Raw genomic sequence first — 14,124 nt, 5'->3', positions numbered from 1 at the left:
AGGCTGGTCTGGATCCATGCTGGTCGCAAACCATTATGTTGGTTTTGTCGTGACGCGGCTCATATTTACTATCACTAAACTGAAAATCTAAACTATGCTTCAAGGGCAACAGGGAAACTGTTTTTTGATCGATTTATTTTACAGTGAGAAAAATTACCATAGTTCTCTTAAAAAGCATTAATATGGAACAAGTGATGTTAAAATATATCTTATATATACGATTAAAATAGAAATTATGAGATATTTTTATCTTTCGGAAATACTATTAGTAAATTATTTTATCTTATGATCCTTTGCAAACACATTATATCAGTAATAAAGATTATTTGTCAAATTACATATAATAAAAGCCTGTACTTTAACCACTCTGTTACGCTCGAAAAAGCTATCATACCTCTATTTTAGGAGCGATAATGGGTCGTGTACTAACGATACAGAACAGAACAGAACATAGTTGCTATTAACGTATAATTATGCAATACTCGGGGTAATTTTTGTTATTTTGTTTTGGTACAGTACTTGCAGTCATTTGTGACAAAATGGGCACGCGAAATATGGATAATACGGTGTTATAATACAATGTTCGCTTACCTGAATCATACATTACATATAGTAAATATTCCATCAAGAGAAAACAAATTGGATAATCTAAAATCGTTATAAATGGATAATGTAAAAGGTAAGTTAATGAAATAAGTAATATTTTTATATAATATACTTTACTGGTAGTAACTGAAATGTCTATGTCTTTTTCTATCTCAACTTTTATGGGATCATGTGTAAACAAGTATAGGTTAGAGTGCATATTGGGTGTTCTTCGTAAATAAGAAAGCTAAAAAGGAGCAGAGCTTGCGAAGCGACTGTAGCTTTCTTGTTTACGAAGAACATCCAATATGCACTCTAACCGGCTTAGTGCTCGTTTTATAATATAAAACGTCCAGTATATATAAAATCTGTTCTATTAAGATTTGTAACTTGAAAATTTTAAAAATCCTCGTCGGTGATTGGCTTAAAAAATTGGCGAGCACTATTGGATAGATCCTTATAAGACCCTATCCTGTCTAATTCATATTATCAGATTAGTGCATTACAATAAGAATTTAACAACAACATATTTGTTAACAAAAGACCACATATTCATGTTTGTGGTTATTTATATTGTTATTCAAATAAAAGGTCAGAGGGGTAGTATCTAAAATATTTTACTTAATACGGGGGTTAAAACTGTAGCGGTTTTCCCCTGTGCGACAATTCCGGGAACGGGAGGGGAAGCAGTCCGCAAATTTCCCCCGGGAAGCCCAAAGGTAAAACAAAACCCCGGGAAAAAGGGTTTCAAAAAGGGGAAGCAACTACTACAAAACTTTTAAAATTGTGAAAAACCAACAATTTATTTTTTTCCCTCTTACAGATAAAATTTGGTTTTTTTTAGGTTATTTAAGGGTTATAAAATTCTTTTTTATTTTTAATATACAATACATTATTTTATTTTGTTTTGGAAACATTTCCGTGTATTAATACTACTTTGTAAAAAATTGGGGAAAAAACAAGGGTAAATCAAAATTGGGAAACACTTTAAATTGCCCTTTTTTCAAATTAAAGAATCCCCCTTGGGTTTTAAATTAAAAACTTTTACATTTTGTTTTTTTTTAGGGTTTTGGGCAAAAATGGCCAATGGGTGTTGTCTTGCCTTTTTGGCTTCATAAAAGAAAAAAAAGCTGTTGAAAATTTGAAATTAGTTCCATAACAAAGTGCTAAGACATTGAAGTATTATTAATATAATTCAAAATTATGATACCTGCAAAACTATGCTAAATTATCCTTTTTTAGATTTAATATATCTTCAACATGTTATATAATATATTAGGTAAAAACGTGAATGACTTATAGTTTCTTTATTTGAGATTTTGACCTAGAGGGATTTAACAACATGTCCCCTGGATTTTTATGTACTAAATTGTTCTCTTACATAAGTTTTATTTTGATGCATTTTATATGTAAATAGTTGCAAAAAAATGAAAGCATTCATCAATCATTTATATACTTATTTGACGAATCATTGGCGGACTTGTACTCTATAATGTTTAATGACACATTATTTCATTTCAACAACCACTCAAATTATACGTTGCATATTTGTACATCCGTGATGCGCCTATTGTGTAATTCTTTTTTTAACAACAACAGTCATGACAACAAACAGGATGCACTGTACCTATAAATAGTATTAGGTAATTTTTTTAATATTCACGAACATTTAATCTTCATCTATTTAGATATATTGTGTTATCATCAATAAACTATTAATAAAATAATATTTCAAAATTTAGCGTCATTTAAGATTTAATTACATATGCATATGTGTAACACATATTGTGACACCAAAATCAAATTAGATATGACTTTGTTTTAAGGCCTATGCTACAGTTATATATAAATATATAGGAACGATCTAAACTGCATAATAGAATATATCTAAATATTGCATTATCTTAGAATATGGCAACGAAGAAAAATAGTGGGGGGTCAACGTTTTAGAGTTATCTGCCTTTGAATTGGATTTTTATTTGTTTGGGTCGTCAGACCAAACAAATAATGGTAGGAAAATTTCAGACTCTAACGTTGTTAATTGCAAATGCCGAAAGTAGTCCGCTTTTTTGAAGCGGTTACTTCCCTTTATATGTACATTTACGCCGAAAAATCCAGGGGAGTTCACTGCGTAAAGATGGTCGAATGACAGGTGCATTAATTTTCAAACAAAATAATTCCCGAATGGCTGAAGATTTCTAATATTGTTTTATTCTTTATAGATATACATGTTTATAGTAAGCTCAATGATTATTGCTCCGCGCCCACGGGCGCGAAGCTTTTTGTGTTTACCATGTTTTTTGTCCATGGGCCCGGATTTTATCAATTAATCCCTTCGATTTACAACTAAAAATAAATTCGGATTCGATAACTCCTTTCTATTATTATATTGGTCCCCCTTTCGGTGATTCGCAGCATGTCATATTAATGAATGAGAACCGGAAAGCAGTTCTGCTGTACATAAATTTGAAAGCTATAAATAGCTATAAATGTTCTGATTTTTGACACTTATGTTATAAATTTGTTATTTCCTTTTTTTAGTAGTACATGAAATTATAATTTGTTACATTTTGAATAAAATTTACACACAGCATATCAAGTATACTAAAAGTGATTGAATTTGTCAATATAAAAAAGATTTCAGGCATCAGACTTTAATAATTTTGCTTTTGATAATTATTCTTAATTTATATTTATGAAACTAAAAGTTTAATATATTGGTTGCTTTGAAATAATTATAACTTTAGTATATAAAGTTACATTTCATTGGTATTATTGGTAATTACTCTGTGCTTCTAAATTAAGTCTTTAAGGGCATGACTGGCGACATGCCCGGGGTCCGTACTCGACAGCGAAAGCTGCATTTTGTGCCCGTACGGGCGGATGGACCCTCATTAAGCATAGACTGTAGATAGACAGATCGCATCATTAGTAACAACAGAAACTTTTGATCTGCAGTTTGAACATGAAGTGTATCTTTTTTAATGAATAATTTTAAAGCAATTCAGAAAAAATGATAATCATTTTGTTTATGAACAGAAGATGTAAAGTTTAAGAGCGTGTTGAATGAAGCCAGCAAGAAGAAAGCGAGAGAAGAACTGAACGAGTTAAATGAGTCAGATCGGGCAATTGCTGTACAGACGTTCCGTAAATGGATTCTAGACCAAGATTATATCCGGACACCTACAGGTAAATGTTAAATGTAAAAGAAAAAGTTGATCCACATACATAATTACAGACAATTTCTATCTTCCAATTTCATCTTAAAATATCGACTGTAAATTATCGCCAAATTCATGTCACGGAACAATATTTTCAGATGGTATCCCTAAATAATGTATAGTGATAGATTTCTCAACAACATCACCATACGAGATATCTACCAATCTATCTTTGTACCTTTATTCACATGGCGGCATGATTTTACGAAATCTTTAGTCATTATCAACAATTGTTTTAATAATTAAAGCTAAAAAATATCAAAATCTGGAAAAAAAATGATCCCTCCGAAGCATTAATGACAAAATTACATGAAAATGGCAGGCTCGGTTTCATTTCTTACTCTGTTGATTTTTTTTAATGTTAAACGTATTTTTATTTTCGAATTGTCCAAATTTTTTTGTAAGGGATTAATATTTAAAATAAAAATAATACAGTAAACAAATTAATATTTTAGAAAGCATGTTTCGTTGGTGCTGTCGTCTGTTAACATGGTAAATTGAGCCGCGTCACGACAAAACCAACATAATGGGTTTGCGACCAGCATGGATCCAGACCAGCCTGCGCATCCGCGTAGTCTGATCAGGATCCATGCTGTTCGCTATAAGTTTCTCTACTTGTAATAGGGTTGGTAAGCGAACAGCATGGATCCTGATCAGACTGCGCGGATGCGCAGGCTGGTCTGGATCCATTCTGGTAGCAAAGCTGGTAGCAAAGCCACTATGTTGGTTTTGTCGTGACACGGCTAAATTATTGTTGTAATAACTATTGAAATTATTAACAAGTTCTGACTTGTTAATTTTCATTTTTGTTATTTCAAAATTTCTGACTAACTAATGGGAATCCACTGAGGGATTTTGACATGACCAGGCTTTGTTAGGCCACATGTGTCACAAATCACATTCGTCACAAGTTTTTATGAATTTGTGACGAATGTGATCACATTCGTCACAAATGACTTTTGTGACGAATGTGATTGACCAAAATCGGGTAAAAATGCCAATCACAAACGTCACAAGCAAAATTGAGAATTTTTAAACAGGCGAATCACAAATGTCACAAGTTTATTTTTCAATATGTGATACACGGAATATCATAAGGACAATCGTGGTTATATCAGTGCGATAGTACAAGGGCGACAATGCAATAAATCGATATTGTGATGTCGACATCACGATACCAATATCTTTTCACACACCATTGCATTATCGCCATCGTACTAACTTGTTGCAATATCGTATCGTCGGCATTGTATTGTCTTCATAGAACTGTCGCATTGTCGTAATGGTATTGCTATCAAGTCGTCTTACGTTCTCGAAACCTTCAAAAAATTTTGGTGACAATGCACGGCATAGTATCAGACTTCAACTGGAAAGTGATCTTTTACCTCTGTGAACCCTCAAATTTCTTCCCACCATACAGCGACAGTCTAAAGGAATCTCACAGACTTAATCTTAGTTTCAGTACAAATTATGACCATATTTACACCAATGAGACCATATATGATTGTTTGGGAAGTAGCTGAGACCCCCGTTGACTTTCAGGATATCTAATTAGAGATTAGGACCTTTTGACATCAATGAACCTTTTTTGGTCTGACAGACTTTTGACTTCCGCAGACTTTCAGGAATCTTGGTTCAATTAAAGAGTATGACATTTTGACATCTAGGAACCTTCTTTCCTGAGACGATTTTGCAAGTCTGTGCCAATTGCTTGCAGACGCTCTATGGAACTTTCCATATCTATTCCACTAGTAATAATAATAATATAGTTAATTCGTTTAAACAGATCGTGTCTTTGTGGCGGGGCCGCTTTATCGTTTCGACGCGTCTTAGCTTTTTTCGCCTTTTATGATTAGATAGTTTCAAACGACGGTGTTTAGTGAATTTTATAGAGGATATTTGTTTGTTTTGAGTGAATATGAAATATATTTCACTGAGAAGTGAGAAAAAAAATGAAATATGTATCACGAGCGCGTAGCGCGAGTGAAAATATGAACATTTTCTCACTTCGATGTGAGATATAGTTCATATTCACGAAAAGCAAACACATTTTCTTTTTATTTTATGTGCCTTTTGAAAAGTGCTTTTAGACCGTTTACTACTGAAGCGCGGAGACTACGCGCGCGTAAACAATATGACGGCAAACGTTAACGCTGCAAGCAAAATAATCCTTATTTATTTATATTTCTTTTTGCGGTCTCATTGTCAACAATCTTACAAAATTACGGACATTTGAATCGAGAAATATGTCATTTAGAATGAAATAAAACAGTTATTTTTAATGCATGTTTAGGGAATCCAGACTTATAAATACGTACGCAGAGTGGGCGTGGCTTATATCACCCAAATCTATATCACCACACTGTGACTGATATAATATGAAAATTAAACAATTGCAGGATACATTTCGAATAAAGACTCCGGGGAAATAGTCGGTTAAAGCATAAATTATCAGGGCCCATATCACTCAAGGTCACGGCGATAATGCACATGCCCTTTTTGTATTGAAGGTTCCCACACAATTAAAATTAGATATATTTAACATTTGAAGACATGAAATACTTAAGTTATCTGACTGAATATTAAGCAACCAGGGGTCTTAACTTCGGGTAAGTGCCGTCAATATACACATCTCCGCTTGGTATTAGATGTACCCACATAGTTTTGTTTAAATTATTCAGCAGATTTGTTGAAGAATAGGGTTGAATTAATGCTTTTCTATGAACAATAAATGATAATAAATTATGGATCATAACTCTGTATTAAACGGCCAAACGGGAAATACTGATGATGATGATGATGATGATGATGATATGCACATCTTGTTTGTTTGTTTATGTGTTTATCTAAAGTCGCCGCCGGAAAGCCCATATAAGCGACCGTACCCTCAAGTCGGACCAAATCCTTTAGTGTCCCGTCGAGATTTTTCGAGATGCGCATCTCCTCTTTATATTAAACTAAATTTCGTTGAAATTCCTAGAGCGCAGAAAAGCAATAGTTCTATATACAGTGTTTTATAAATAACAACAACAACAAGGGGCAATAAGTCTGTTTTTAAAAAGAAATGGAGATATGCTGGTTATATGTGTGCAACTGGTTTGTGAATGAAGGTTCCTACAAAGTTGCAGCATCGATATCCATCCAGAAGTTGCTGAAAAATAGCGTGGAAACGAAATGATTCCATATACAGTGTATAATAACTAATCAATGGCCGGATAGTGCGGAAACTAAATCTGGACTGACAGGCGGACGAACACGCTAAAACAGTCCCATCACTCCCGATTTCATCAGCGGGGGAGGGGATAAAAATGTCTGTAGTTTTAGTTCCAATAATTGATTTCAGTCCTAAAAATTTGTGACGTTTGTGACTCAGTGAAAAGCCTTGAAGAAAACAATATTTATCTCAAATTTGTGACATTTGTGATTTTAAACTCGTGACGAATGTGATTGTCTAAAACATTGGATCACATGCATCACAAAATTTGTGACGAATGTGATCTCATTCTTCACAATTGTGACGAATGTGATTTGTGACACATGTGGCCTTACAAGGCTTGGTTGTTTTTTTTTCCGTTTTTTTTTCTAGACTTCTATAACATTTGGTGAAGGCCTATACCAATAGCTATACTTAGTTGTGTGCATAATCTATAATCTAAAATTATCTTTCACTCCATTTTTCCAGAATAGAATTTTATTTTAAAAGCAAAATGACCAAACACTAAGAGCGTTTTTAACTCAAATTGGACGGATAAGAATTGGACTAAATATCAATTTTGTTTAAAATTTAATTCGTAGTACTTTTCCTTATTATCTTTTCATACTGCCCTAGTTAAGATTTTTAATGTTTATGTTAAGATCTTTGGATCTCAGTGGAGGACCTTTGATATTACCTAACTATAACTTTAAATGGTCAGAATTGCCTATCCTTATTGAATTGACGATCCTTACTTATCAAAGAATACTTATGATCTTAAGCATTTTAGGGATGATGGAAATGATTGAAATGCACAAAAAACTTTTTTTCAGGCAAAGTATGTAATTATTTTTGTTTCAGATTTCGGTTTTTTATTACGTTACTTGCGAGTAAGAAAGTTTAGTCAACTTGGCGCCCGTCAAACCCTCGAGAATTATTGGACATCTAAAACATCAACACCAGAATGGTTTAAAGATGTGGACCCGAGTGATCCTGGCATACAAGTTATTTTGAGATCTGGGTAGTGTTGAATTTGTTTGAAGTCACATTATGCCTTAAAAATTCATATTTTTTTAATCGTTAAGAAATGTTGAACATGTGTTTAATATTGTTTTTATAATGAATCATGCAATAGGTCTGTCGGGATCCATGATTACATGTAACATGTTTTACAACTGAAGAAAGTAGCACTGAACATAAAGTTATGTGTCATAAAGGTAGCAAAATGTAAACAAACTAGTATTTTGACTTTCATACAATATACTAATTCCTTATAAACATGTCAATTGCTAAAAGAGCAAAGAAGGCAAAATATAGTTCATCTATGTGACAAATGAGTATTTCTTTTGAAACTGTAACAAGATACCCAAAATTAAAAAAATATGAGAAATATAAATGATAACATATCTGAGGCATTATGTGTCTTTAATGTGTGTTTCTGGCATCGTCACAACAATTTTTATATTGTTTTTTTTATATGTTTTAACGTCACGTGTAATTCGTCAATTGTCCAAAAAGAGAACGAATACTTTTGTTTTGTATATTCGGTAAGAGAAGAATACCCATTTTTTCTGTTTCAGGTACGTAATGAGCCCAAAACTGTACGACAGTAATGGACGACGACTTGTTTTTGACAGACCAGGTAGGTGGTCCCTGTGTTTGTTTTTGTCCCATTCTTCCTTGGTTCGTTCATTTGTTCCTTTTTAGCTCGACTATACGAAGTATATGGAGAGCTGTCCTACTCATCCAGACGTCGGCGTATGTGTCCGCGTCCAGATTTCAGTTAATTTAAAGTTTTGGTGCATTAAGTATTTTTTTACTTTTACTTTTTTTCTTAAGATATCAACTGAATGTTCCTTATAATTACCCGCATTGATAGATGTTGGAAATAATAGATAGACTTGAAATATTTGACATTTAATTTGTATCTTTCACAGGGAGATTGGACGCTGACACGGTGAAAAGAGCGGGCGGTATAGCAACTGTTTTCAAAACAATTTGTATGTTTGTTGACTGGGTTAATACAGACGAAAATATCCAAGTAAATGGCATTCAAGTTTTTGCGGATCTCTCTAACGTAACGTTATCATCGGTAACGACGCTGTGGACGGCAGAAAATGGAAAACGACTTATGCATTTCTATCAGGTAATATGAAGGTATTCGAATTTAAAAGTTGTAAAGCAATAAGTGGCGAAATATATTATGAAACTTTCCTAAACTGTAAATAATAATGCCCTGGCTTTGCTTCCATTTGTGACCTTTCTTGTTTCATGTTTAGTGACCTACTGATTTCCGTGCAAATGTTGCTGTGATGCTAGGTTTTGTTGGAAGCCGCGTTCATTGAATACTGTCTTTACTTGTTGATCTTTTTAATAAAATTCCATATTCCTATGGGGATGTCAGGATGTCACTTAACGAACATTGATTATTTATAAAAATTAGAATAAAATGTGGTCTTACAAATTGTTCAGTTGTAATAATTTTGGCGATGAATTCGCGTACGTTCCGCAAGTTTTATTTGAAATTTACAGACATATGTATTTTAAATTTGGCATATTTATATAGTTTTAAGTAAGATACAAAAACTTATTCTTTACCTATTACACAAATACCAATGGAGCTCTACTCTATAAACTATTTTTATGATTCAAAAGAGAAAATTGAAATCATTAATGATCGTCCAAAGGTTGAAAATATTACAGGTTCTGTTTGATCGAGCCTGTTCATTTAGGATACTTGAAAGAGCAAGCTACCGTCCACTCACCCTAGCACCGGCTTAAACAGAACTTGTATATCACACGGTTGCTGTAGTCATTAGATACATGAAAGACTATCAGCAACCATTATTAGAATACAGTAAATAAGTGACACTTAACTTTCGCTTACGAACTATAACAAATAAAAAAATGCAGAAAATATTTAAATTAACTTCAGTTTTAATGTTTAAATTAAATTATTATGAAGAAACTTGTAACTCATTTGAGCAAATCTCTAGAATTATCGAGTTTTGATTTGATATAAAGAAAACATGGTCGTGAGTCCAGTATGGCTAGAAACTACAATCTTAGAGATACACACTTTAATTAAGCTCTAGGCCACAACTTCCCTTTTATTTTCTTGAAGAAACAAAGTACATGTATTTTTGTATTGTTTTTAAGAATTCTGCACCATCGAGAATCAAGCAGGTCCATTTTTACAGTGAGCCGGTTTTCTTTGATGCTGTCTTTGCATTGATGAAGCCATTGATTAAACAGAAAATGCGAGATAGGGTATGAAAATTTTTATGCTTTTGTTATTGGTTTGTGTAATTTGTTTGAGCATGCCAGTGTATGTCTATTGTATGATTTGTATATGGAATGCGACTTGTATATGGAATATTAAAATGATTATAATTTGTATGATGATGTTCTATGAACAAGTCTTAAATAAATCTAGTCATATACATGTACTAGTTGACAAGTACCGAACTAGTTTACATATTCCTAATGTGTCTACAATCATTATATACTTTGACAAATATCATCTCTGGCTGGTCAACATTTTCTTCATTAGTTTGCTTTTTGGATTTATATCATAATACAAAATGCAAATTGTTGTAAGATTTCAAATAATATGTATTTGCCTTATTTTAAACAGATTAAAATACAGACAAATAAATGCTCGTGAGTCATCTAAACTCCCCCATATGTTAACACTTATCACGTTAAATATCTTTCAATTGGACAAAACCATTAATCATTTTAGACCAAAAATGTCTGAATAGCGAATAGTTCGGACCATTTCAGACGATACTGATATGTCAACTAACCGTGGTCTGCATTGCTCGCATGGATATATTCAGTTTCTGCTAGCGGGGTAATGATAAATGAGAAAAAAAAATTATGTATATATTTATATGTAAAATGTTTTTTGTAATGCCATGTAACTAAGCTGTGTGAGCATTTTTACCTATGTGGTATCAAAATGATATTAGAGGAATCTACTTTATATACGCAATGTATGTATGTAGGCAAACAATATAGATTTATTGTTATGATAATCATAAATTTACATTACAAGATACGCAAGTAACATATTTCTTTTGTCATTGATCAGTTATTTAACATTTCATTGACAAAAACATGGGAGTGATAAATATATAGAGGATATTCAAGTTTTTTTCTATAAATACATGATTTATTTTCATCGAGTGGTATGAAAATAAATATTTCATGAGTGGCGGTAGCCACGAGTGAAATATGGTAATTTTCATGCCACAAGATGAAAATAAATCATGTATGTATAGAAAAAACTTGAATTTTCTGTTTATTATATACATTTTTCTCTTTCTGGACATTAAATTTTAAAAGACTTTCACTTAAATTTTGAGTACTGGCAGAATTTAAAAGAAAGTAGTCCGGCAAGACACCAGTGAAAATACTGAAAATATGTTTCACTGCAGTGAAAAATAAATTTTTACAGTGAAAATACGGAAATTGAAAATACGCATTTTATTTCATCAATATTTCTCAATATTTCATTTAAAAGTATATAATAAATTACATTAAATGTAAATTTTGACATCATTTTGTTGTGCATTCCGTATTTAGTTCAGACACTTTATTTTACTATTTTGTATCATATATTCAGCTATTTCTACACGGAAACAGCATGGTGAATGTCTATAAGGAAATTGAAAAATGTATTTTACCCGACGAGTACCTTCCCGACGACTATAACGGTCCGAGTGCTGGACCGGAGAGTAAAATCATTGGTAAGTTACGATTCTCGTCTAACAATATAGGTCGTTACACCTAAAATATGATATTTTTTTCTCTCACTTTTTTTTGGCTGAATTATATGACGTTTTTCATTAGTGTCATTTTCAATTTTTAATCTCAAAATGATGCTTTGTTGTATTTATAATCCAAATTAAAAAGTATTAAATTTTTGAAAGTTAAGTTTGAAACTCAAGTGAAAATCAATTTTGAAGTTATTTGATTAGTTAATAATGGCTCGATCTCTATTCTGTTGTTTTTAAAAGCTACATGGTTTTATTTAAAACTGATAATCTTTTCATTCCTTTCAGGATGTATAACTTAGAACCTTTTTGTTTTAAGCAACATACATTTATTTTTCATTTGTCATACACAATTTTCCCTCAAAAGGGAGACAAATGTTTATGGACGAACTGTTTTATATTTGACAGGGTATAGCGTATGATAACTATACCATTATTTTAACTAATAAGGCTGGTACATGTTGTATGATAACTATAAACCATTATTTAACTATATAAGCTGTACATGTTGTATGCGGCAGTGAATACATAAATGTTCAGATATCATTTGATAAAAAAAAATCTGATAAAAACTTTGATATACGCCTACCATATATGTAAACAATTTATAAAAAAAATAGATTGAAATAAAAAGAAGGCGCACCAACAATGTAAAATCATTTGGCGTTTTCAAGCTGTACTTGTTGAACAAGATATCATTATTTCAAGCGCGAGTTGGTACATGTGTAGAACCACCGACGTTCTGTAAGCTTCATCACATAGAGTAATACCCAAGTCCGTAACGGGATTCGAACTCACACTGGTGAGGGGGAGTGGTTTGAAGTCAAAGACCTAAACCACTCGCCCCGAAGCTTCCGTTCAAGGCTTCACAGGTACGTAAACATAGTTTTAGACTGTTCATAATAGAATTTAACTGGACTGTTTTGCCCCTACATTCAATTGGACAAAGAACAATCTGGCTTGAATTTCTGTAGAAAAATTGAAATTTATCATCTTTATTCTTTATATTTGCAGACGACATGATAGCGGAAATGACGCAACCGGCGTTCTCAGATTACATAAAGAAATTATCAAGTGGAGAATATGGAATTGACTTTGATAAAAAGAAAACGTTTGATGGTGCCCCTTCCGAATCATTCCGGAAACTCAATGTTGACTGATTTACATTATCATTAAGCAACGGTGTTGTTAGTCTTATTGAGTATTTAGTGATTATTTATAACATCTAACTGTGCAAGGAAAGTTAATATTTTTTAAGTTTAGACAATGTGTAAACTGAACTAAAATGTTCCATTTCTTGTTGTATGTGTCCTCTATATATTTCATACAAATTGTATATTTGCTCAAAAGAAATGCACTTTCTTTCTATTTGTTATTGTTCTTGAAAAACGTCCAACGTTTGATACATATACATATACATGTATTGCTATAACAAAAAATCACGCAGAGTAAATACGTTAAAGTTTCTCAATACGTAAAGTAAAATTGTTCATCTCTTTTTTATTTTTTACTTTCACACTTAAAATTCTGAAAATTCGAACACTGCTATAAACAGTGCTTTGTAGACCCCTAAATTCATAATTTAGTTGAATATGTGAAATGATAATTTTACGTGAGCAGCATCTAACATGCTTAAAATACAAAGTATATTTTTCAGAGAAGTAAATTACATAACTTGTCACAATAGATTATTGTAAACCTACACAAATATAACACCTGTTTAAATTATTTACATAACGTATATCAAGGCCTGCTACCTTCTAGGCCGACTTTAGTCATTCGTGCTTTGTTGGAAATGTGCATATACTTGTGATTTATTTATTCAATTTGATTATTTAAAATGTATAGGTCGACTAAGAATACATTTTCAATTTTTTTTAAAAAACAATAGAAATGTATCATTTGGATGTTCTGATAAAATATTGCTTGCAGAAAAATGTTGATAAAGTTCTTAGAGATTTAATATGACCACTTGTATGCTGAATAATAGTACATATGAGCCGCGTCACGACAAAACCAACATAATGGGTTTGCGACCGGCATGGATCCAGACCAGCATGCGCATCCGCGCAGTCTGATCAGGATCCATGTTGTTCGCTTACAAACACTATAGCAAGTAGAGAAACTGATAGCGAACAGCATGGATCCTGATCAGACTGCGCGGATGCGCACGCTGGTCTGGATCCATGCTGGTCGCAAACCCATTATGTTGGTTTTGTCGTGACGCGGCTCATATATATTTTTTTCGAGTGGTTCGTTGTAATATCTGATACTTCATACTATCAACCTATTTATTTAATGTATTACATACCTTCCATTATAGATAAATTAATTTTGATTTAAA

At 32.4% G+C, this 14,124-nt stretch overlaps 1 protein-coding gene across 1 annotated transcript; it reads left to right on the top strand.

The window, feature by feature from the left end:
* The first annotated feature begins 495 nt into the window (after positions 1–495).
* LOC132717746 (alpha-tocopherol transfer protein-like) lies at positions 496–13,226 on the top strand. Its single transcript, XM_060701308.1, has 8 exons — positions 496–679; positions 3,625–3,774; positions 7,861–8,020; positions 8,580–8,641; positions 8,937–9,145; positions 10,159–10,269; positions 11,630–11,753; positions 12,795–13,226. The coding sequence occupies exons 1-8, from the start codon at positions 664–666 to the stop codon at positions 12,938–12,940; spliced, it is 978 nt and encodes a 325-aa protein (XP_060557291.1). The 5' UTR covers positions 496–663; the 3' UTR covers positions 12,941–13,226.
* Positions 13,227–14,124: the final 898 nt, after the last annotated feature.

This window comes from Ruditapes philippinarum, unplaced genomic scaffold (assembly GCF_026571515.1).
Source record: "Ruditapes philippinarum isolate M1 unplaced genomic scaffold, ASM2657151v2 ctg2682_1_1_1_1, whole genome shotgun sequence".
NCBI lineage: Eukaryota > Metazoa > Mollusca > Bivalvia > Venerida > Veneridae > Ruditapes > Ruditapes philippinarum.
This window is presented reverse-complemented; position numbering and strand designations above follow the sequence as displayed.

Excerpts from the sequence above, each read along its gene's own strand:
- LOC132717746 (XM_060701308.1), top strand. Across the intron at positions 3,775-7,860 it reads TTATATCCGGACACCTACAG|ATTTCGGTTTTTTATTACGT; the intron begins GTAAATGTTAAA and ends TTTTTGTTTCAG. Across the intron at positions 11,754-12,794 it reads ACCGGAGAGTAAAATCATTG|ACGACATGATAGCGGAAATG; the intron begins GTAAGTTACGAT and ends TTATATTTGCAG.